We start from the raw sequence: 8761 nt of genomic DNA, 5'->3' as shown, positions 1-8761 counted from the left end.
CCTCTAATGCTTTTTGGGCCTTTAGTGTTTAAAAAAAAATTGTTATTAAAAAAAATTTGGGGCCCTCAATGCCACTTGACATCTTTTTATTCGTAAACTAATAAAAAAAATACTCCTCACGAGCCTCCCATGATGGCACTGCACTCGCAATGCCATCAGAGGGGACCCACGTGGTTAGTCGAGGGTGCACGTGCACCCGGTAACTTTTCTAGAAAAATCATATATATGTATAGATATCCTACTAAAAAGTTAATATATATAATTGTGCACCCTCAATAACAAAAAATGTTTGGATGCACTGGTTCTGAACTCATATACTAGCATTTTTTAGGTCCCGATGTTGCGGGTTCGATTCTTGATGAATGCCCCTTTTTTTTCCATTTACCTGACATAGTAACATTTAACTGCCACCAGCCCAGCTGGCCCCACAGCATCGAAAGTGGAAACTAGAATTACAAGGAGCAATTTTAATTCTCCATTTGACTTCCCTAAATTCCAAGCAAATGTGGAAACTAGAATTGCAATTTCAATTCTCCATTTGACCCTAGCAGGTATACATCTCTTCCTTTTGTTTTTTTTTATTTTCTTATTTAACTTTGGATAATGTTAAATCATAAATATTTTTAATATTTATTTGTTGCTTGAAAGTTAGTGTGTAAAATTTATTTGTATTTTTATTTCTTGCTTCTATTTAAGTTTATGGACTTTGATTAAAAATGAATAATTAAGTTTATTTATATTCTCGATGATTTTTTTATTTTGTAGGAATTTGTTATTGATTCTTGTGAATTGAAAATTTGAAATGGATAGATATTACTCCCCTCAACCAAGTTCTAGTTTTAAAGACAATTCTCATCGCCTTAGCAAAAGCAAAAAAGGGCAAAAAAAGTTTCAAGGTCCATTATATTTAAGCACAAATTACAAATAAAGTGTGAGATTTAACAAAAATAAGCATAAAGGAGAAAAAATATAAATATATGTCTAGTTCAAGACTAATAATATAAGCATGAATGACAAATATATGAACACAAAAATTGTTTTTTTTTATTAAGTGAAATATCAATTATTTAGTGTTCGTATCTTCAGAAAAGCCTCATTGAAAGTATATCTTATAAATTAGAACCTAAACTGCACATTAAACGAGGCGAGCGATCAACACAAATTTGAATATTTATTCAGAACTTATGCGCGTCTTTAATAATACTGGTGCACCTTCAGACTTCAAATCCTGGGTTTGCCTCTGAGTGCCACATAGGCAAAAAATGCCCAATTGGAACAAAATTCGGGGGGTTTAGGGGTCTGATAGGAACAGGTCTTAGTTTAGGGGGCTAAGTGAATTTTCACAATAAGTTTGAGTGTCTATCGATGCCTTTGGCCTATATAAATTATAATACAATTATAACATAAACCAAACGCGTTACTATGTATAACGAAAATATTAAAAAGGAAACATACAAAAAGCATAAATATTAAATATAATCAAAGTAAAAGAAAGAGAAAATACTCAATTACCCTGAACTATATCCAAAAAGGTTATGACACACCTCAACTTAAAGGATGTCCTATTACCCCCAGAACTAATTAAAAGTGTAATTTTTACACCCTTAATGCCTATGTGACACATACGTGTGCCTACGTGGACACTTCAGTGTGTTGGGCCATGTATGTGCCACGTAGGCACTAAGGGTGTTAAAATTACACTTTTAATTAGTTCAGGGGTAATAAAACCCCTTTTAAGTTGAGGTATGTCATATCCTTTTTGGGTATAGTTCAGGGGGATAATTGAGTATTATCTCAAATTATTTTTACGTGGTTATAGTAGGTGTTGAACCCCCTTCGACTTAGTTTTCTTTGAATATTGAACCCCCTTACTTGAAATCTTGGCTCCGCCTCTGTCCTCACTGAGGTCTGATCTATAGTATTTGTGCTTCTTTTCAGATGCGGAGCCAAGATTTCTGCTGAAGGGGGTTAAAATCTAAAAAAAAAAAACTCATCAAAGAGGTTCAACATCTACAATATATACATAAAAATTATTTTAACCATGTATTGATAGTATAATTTTTTGTCGAATAGGATTCAAACGAACCCCCTATTAATTACTAGGTTGGCTCCGCCTCTCCTTTTCATCACATGCTTGGAACATCAAAGTCTCGCTTCTCGCATCTTGTTTGCCTCTTTCCCACCTTAACCTACATATGTGTATTAATATTAACAATGAAAGAATAAAGTATTTGAAAACAAAAAATACCTTCCTAAGTGTTTTGCGGAAATTTTGACATTTTGAGAGACGCCACTTAATTTTGAAAAGGAATTAAGAAACCTTTAGAGAGTTACTTCAAACGATCCAAAACAGAAAAATCACTTTTAGTTAGAGATTCTAGATAAGCGGTTCCTATTAACGTTTTAGGATGGTGTTAGGCACCTAAAACGTCCGCTAACTTGCAGTTATCCGGACTGTTTGAAAAATTGTCTTTGATTAACCTTGAAAAAGTTTATATTTTGAAAAGAAAAGCTATTTTAGGAATATTTTGGTGTTTATGCAAAACTACTTTTTTAGCGACTAGACTAAGAATTTTACTAGGTTCGCAAAACACACATAAAACAAGTAAGAAAATAGAAAAAGGGAGAGGGGAGAAGTAGTGATTTAGGCTTTTAAGCCCAAACCGTCGACCCTGTCCTGATCTAGTTGGGTTTTTGACCCATTTTTCATCTGTCCTAATTCTATGTTTTCTAGCCCTTTTTGGCTCGATTTGCACTCCACCTGTATTAAATACAACTTTGCTTCATGGCCCGAATGAATGAATAAAATAAATAAAAACAACAATAACTAAACGAAATGAAGTAATAAATGAGACTTTTGTCTCTTAGCCTCTTCAAGAACGGGACTTTAACCCATTTCTTCTTCCTTCGACTCCTTGCATTTGCAGGTAACTCAACTTTAAACCTCCTTTGGGTTTGACTCGAAAAATAGGTCACATTGGCCATGATAGATATGCAAAAGAATAGAGCCCATATGGGACTCAGAAAGGGATTCACATCTAAGGAAAGAAATAAAGAAGATCAGCACGCATCCAAACCATACAAATGACATATGAAGGACAATATATAAAGAATGTATGAAAATAATAAATGAGAGAAAGACTATTATTGTCGGATATAAATCAAAAGAGTCAAGACACAAAGATGCAAAGGAAAATAAATATGTTAACTTCAAAAGAAAAAGAGAACATATTCTGTATCCCGCAATCATCTATTTTTATTTAAGAGTCAACAAAACAAAAAAAATAAGAAAATAAAATAAAAAAGGCTTACTTAACATGATAAAGTTGTGTAATTATGACTATCACTAGTACATAGCAAGAAGAAGAAAGCAACCAGATTTTACGAGAGGTGTTTAAAAGCAACTTTACGAAACCCGAATAAACAGAAATAAAGCTGATTTACGTATTAAATTATACCCACACATTTAGGAGAATAGCGAAAATAAGACATCTTGCCTTTTCCTCAAGGCTGCATTAGCCCTCTCTCAGTATTGTGAACTAAGGGGAACCAAGCAACCGTGGAAACGAAATACTTGGCGTTGCAAAACTGATTTCAAATGAAGTCACACATTCATAAGATTATGACATGCCCAAATAATTTCACCGAAATAACGAAACAAGCAAAGAAGAAAAATAAATAGCGAAGCTCGTTATTTCATCCTCTTCCTCTCTTATGCGAGTCCAAAAGAACCTTGCATATCAAGAAGTCATAGAGGGGTCTTTGAATGAAATATCGCTTTCCATAAAGCCTACTATGTCATTCTCATCTACATTGTGAGTAAAGAAAATTCGGGATAGTCTTTAACACACTCGGAAAGAAAGAAAAAAAAATCCCAAAAAAAAAGCTACCAAAAGTGAGAGAAAAGGCTTTGAATCAGCAAACAGCAAGCTTAGGCTTACAAGGAACGAGATTCAAATGAGCAAAACAGAAAAAAGAAGGTTGTAGCAGCGGGCTTTATATCCAAAATAGCGGGCTAAGGAAAGCTAAACGAGCGCGTATATGCAAAAAGAAATCGGTACAACATTATTGTTCAAGATATATAACAAAAATGCAACAGTATATGAATAGAACAATGTACTAATATTGTCACTACTTTTGAAAAGGATTTTCCATTGGTCACTTGGCACACCGGATTATGTCAAGTGGTGACTCTAAATAAAAAAGAAATATAAATAATTCTTTTTCGAAATAAACTTTCATCTTTTGTCACCTTAATAATAAAAACTCTTTCGAACTTAAAATGATATCTTTTGGAGTTAAAAAATAGAGGGTGGCAGTGTTATCCTCTTGGATGCATAATGTGTCTGTCTCTGATTGAGAAAAACAAGATAATAAAATAGCTTTCTCGTTATATACATTTCACAAATTAAATAAAACATAAACTCATGAATAATTTACTATAAATATTAACCATCAACTAAATATTACATTAGTTATATCAAGATTTTTTTTTATATACATCTAATCAAGCATGGTGCATTAAGTAGTTATGCATAAACCATTTTTTTCTTCTACCAATCAAACCGTTTAAATAGGATTTGCTATGTTTTAAAAACATATTATATATTATATCTTGTTTTACAAGTTAGACTGTTGTTATGTAATACAATTAGAGATGAAAATAATTTCCATCATACCAAACACGTCCTAAAAGAGAAAAAAAAAAAATATATATTTGTAATTTAGGAGTACCTATTTTTTTTTTACATAATAAGAAGCAATCGATCATATAGATTCACTAATTCATTAATTTGTCCATTTTTTGTTTTATTCATATCAAATATAGGTAGGTCATTTTATCCATTTCACATGACTTATTGATGTGAACCCATAAACCTCATATTCTGATTCCATTTCTACTTATTGATGTGAATTCATAAACCTCAAATTCTGATTCTGCCTCTACTTATTGACGTGAACCCATAAACCTCAAATTATGATTCCGCATTTACTTATTAATGTGAACTCATATACCTCAAATCTTGATTCCGCCTCTACTTATTGATGTGAACCAATAAACCTCAAATTCAGGTTCCGCCTCTACTTATCAATGTGAACCTATATACCTTAAATCCTAATTCCGCCTCTACTTATTGATGTGAACCCATAAACCACAAATCCTGATTCCCCCTCTACTTATTGATGTCATTGATGACATCAACAATGCCAAAATCAAACGTGTCTATTTCCTAACCACAAAATCCTTATTGAATATTGCAAAATCCACTTATATAAGAAGGTACATTTGTGAAGAAAACATTAAGCAAAAACACAAAGAAGAAGCATATTATATATTAATATTTAGCAAAAATGACATCTTTCCCCATGAATGCTGGTGATGGTCCTTATAGCTACTCCAAAAACTCCCAATTGGCGGTATATATTAATTTATATGCACCATTTTGAATTTGAATTAGTTATATACAAATTATAGAAAAGTAACATAGTTATGTTTTGTCATATTAGAGTAAAGCATCTAGTATCTTGAATTATGAACAAATTAACAAATTTGCTGCAATATACTTCAACTTTACAAGGTCCTATTGGCTATTATCCCCGAATTAAATTTTAGCGTATTTTTGTAATCTTTTTTAGCTGACGTGACACCTTTGACGTGGGTTCCATTTTATGTAAAGGTGCCACATCAGCACAAAAGGATGACAAAAATATGCTAAAATTGAGTTTAGGGGTGTAATAGGACCCCTGTGAAGTTGGAGCGTATCATAGCAACTTTACTAGATGCTTATCTCTGTCATATTAAGGTAACTAAACTTTACCATCTGCAATTATAAAGTTACTACACTTTACTTCCTATAGGCTATAAGAATAAAACTCACTAAACATTATTTCTACCCCCCCCCCCCACACACCCACACATTTTCTTTCGAGGGTTTATCAGAAATAACTTATCTACCATACAAAGGTAGTGGTAATAGGTTGACGTACATCCTGCCCTTCCAAGGCCCTAGATGTGAGATTACACTCAATATATTATTGTTATTGTTGCTACTTTGACTTTACTTTTATAATTTCATGCAGAGAGATATATTAAATGGCTCAAAGGAAGTGGCTAGAGATTCAATTATTCAAAAACTTGACATCAAAAAAATCCTGTTATTATCATCTTCAAATACAATACGTATTGCAGATTTAGGATGTTCAGTTGGACCAAACACTTTCATTGCAATGCAAAATGTTGTACAATCTCTAAAAGACAAGCTATTACAAGTCACAAATTCCACAAATAACATTCCAGAATTCCAAATATTCTTCAATGATCATATTATAAATGATTTCAACACCCTCTTTCAATCACTCCCTATCGATCGATCCTACTATGCATTCGGAGTTCCAGGAACTTTCTATGATAGATTATTTCCATCGCGATCGATACATTTTGCATATTCATGTTGTTCTATACATTGGTTATCCAAGTGTCCAGAAGAGTTGTTAGATGAAAAATCCCCAGCATGGAATAAAGGTTTGATTCACTATATGGGTACATCAAATGTTGAAGTGTTGAATGCATATGTTACACAATTTGAAAAGGACATGGAAATGTTCTTAAATGCAAGAGCTAAAGAGATTGTTGAAGGTGGAATGATGGTACTTGTTACACCATTTGAAAGTTATACACCTCTCATAGAATGTTTTGGTTCAAGTCTTATGGATTTGGTGAATGAGGTAGGTAAATATTTAAGTTATATATTCCGTCAGCATAATAAGAAGAGATAAGTATCCAATACACCCTTGAATTATGATCAAAGTTGCTACGATACACTTCAACTTTACAGGTGTTCTATTACCCCTGAAGTCAATTTTTAACGTATTTTTGTCACCCTCTTGTGCTGATGTGGCGCCTTTATTACATAAAAATGAGGTCCACGTCAAAAGTATCACATCAGCTGAAAAGGTTGATAAAAATACGCTAAAATTTAGTTTGGAGTAATAGGACCCTGTGAAGTTGGAGTGTGTCGTAGCAAATTCGATCATAGTTAAAAAGTAGTGGTAGATACTTTGCTCTAATTAATCTTGTGTTCAGTTATTATCTTATTATAAAATTGAGAATTTATAAACTTAAAAATACATACAAATGAAAGTTATGACATATTTGAGAAGACAAGCTGTAAAGTATTTTTGGCACATTGTATATTTCACTCCTTTTCACTTTATCTAAACCTATTTGATTGGGAAAGAAACATTCAGAGTAAAAAATGAAGACTTTTAGAATTATTTTTTATATTAAATGTGTCATAATATTTATGCGACTTTATGACTATTAATATTGGTGTTCTTAAATATTGTCACTTGGTTGTTAAACGTTCTCATTAAAGGTAAAATAAAAGTTTGAATTGATTTTTTTTTAAACAAACTAAAAAGAGAATATTTTTCACATAAATTGAAACTGATGAATCAGAGTATAAATTAAACTTATGTGTCTATAAGGGTATTCAAAATTCACTAAATATGTACAATTAATAAATTTACGTAATTGATGTTTATTTTTATTTTTTTGATGCAGGGAAAGTTAGATGAATCTTTAGTCAACTCATTTAATTTGCCAATATATTTTCCATCTCTTGAAGACATGACTAAAGTGGTGGAGAAAAATAATTATTTTAGCATTGAGAAAATGGAATTGACATATCCCAAATCAGAAATTATAGATGAAGCTGATGGAAAGAATTTAATGATAAATTTAAGAGCTGTTTTAGAAGGATTATTTATTAATCACTTTGGAAGTAAAATTGCAGAAGAAGCTTGTATAAGGACTATTCTCAAAAGTAAAGAGATTTCGACATGGATGAAAGCGAATTGCGAGAAATTATGTCAATTAGTTGTCGCTCTGAAGCGTAAATGAATTTATATAGAAGATGTACACTATTAATTTGTCTATTTATTCTCATTTAAAAGTAGTCGTACAGAAGTTATTAGTTGCAAATCAAAGCAGTCATATTATTGTTATTATTGTTTGGCATTATCTTATGACTTTTCTTCATAATCATTTATTGTTGTCACTGTTCTTTTTTCCATTATTTTTAGCATAACTTTTTCACTATTCCTCCCGTCTATCTTTATTTGTTTATGTCTGACTAAGATACACTCTTAAGAAACAATAAATAAAATAATAAATTTTACATTATCACCTCTTTTAGTTATAATTCATCTAAATATTAGTAAAGGTAAAACAAACACAAAATAATAATAATCTCTTAAATTTTCAACTTAAAACACGTAAAGTTAAAGAACTACTTTTAATATACTGAATAAGAAAAAATGAACAGAGGAAGTTACTAGAAAATGCTATATTTTCACCTTGAACTATATGCGAAAAGGCTGAGACACACTCAAATTTTAGTAGGGTTCTATTACCTCCTAGACTAATTAAAATCGTATTTTTGATAACCTTAGTGTCTACGTGGACCCTTCAGTGTGTTGTGTCACGTATTTACCACGTAGGTACTAAGATTATCAAAAATACGATTTTAATTAGTCCGGGGTAATAGGACTCTCCTAAAATTCGGATGTGTCTCAGCCTTTTCTCGTATAGTTTAAGGTAGAAATAGAGTATTTTCTCTATTTTCTTATCATACCTAATGTGCTCTATATATAAGGAGCCAAGTAGGAGTGCAAGAGGATTATTTCAATCAAATCAAAATTTTGTAGTCCATTCATTTCAAAAAGAATGATCTATTTTACACAGAATTTAAATAAATAA

The 8761-nt window shown here is 31.7% G+C and overlaps 1 protein-coding gene across 1 annotated transcript; it reads left to right on the top strand.

Moving 5' to 3' along the window:
• The first annotated feature begins 5278 nt into the window (after positions 1 to 5278).
• LOC107838753 (loganic acid O-methyltransferase) lies at positions 5279 to 8047 on the top strand. Its single transcript, XM_016681941.2, has 3 exons — positions 5279 to 5418; positions 6082 to 6726; positions 7565 to 8047. Exons 1-3 carry the CDS (start codon positions 5353 to 5355, stop codon positions 7901 to 7903), a joined length of 1050 nt encoding a protein of 349 aa, XP_016537427.1. The 5' UTR covers positions 5279 to 5352; the 3' UTR covers positions 7904 to 8047.
• Positions 8048 to 8761: the final 714 nt, after the last annotated feature.

This window comes from Capsicum annuum, chromosome 8, assembly GCF_002878395.1.
Source record: "Capsicum annuum cultivar UCD-10X-F1 chromosome 8, UCD10Xv1.1, whole genome shotgun sequence".
NCBI classification, from domain to species: Eukaryota; Viridiplantae; Streptophyta; class Magnoliopsida; order Solanales; family Solanaceae; genus Capsicum; species Capsicum annuum.
The sequence above is the reverse complement of the archived record's forward strand: the minus strand, read 5'-3'. Positions and strand labels throughout refer to the sequence as shown.

Coding starts and splice junctions, on each gene's coding strand:
- LOC107838753 (XM_016681941.2), top strand. CDS start 5,353: ATGACATCTTTCCCCATGAATGCTGGTGATGGTCCTTATAGCTACTCC. Junction 5,419..6,081: donor CCAAAAACTCCCAATTGGCG/GTATATATTAAT, acceptor AATTTCATGCAG/AGAGATATATTAAATGGCTC. Junction 6,727..7,564: donor TTATGGATTTGGTGAATGAG/GTAGGTAAATAT, acceptor TTTTTGATGCAG/GGAAAGTTAGATGAATCTTT.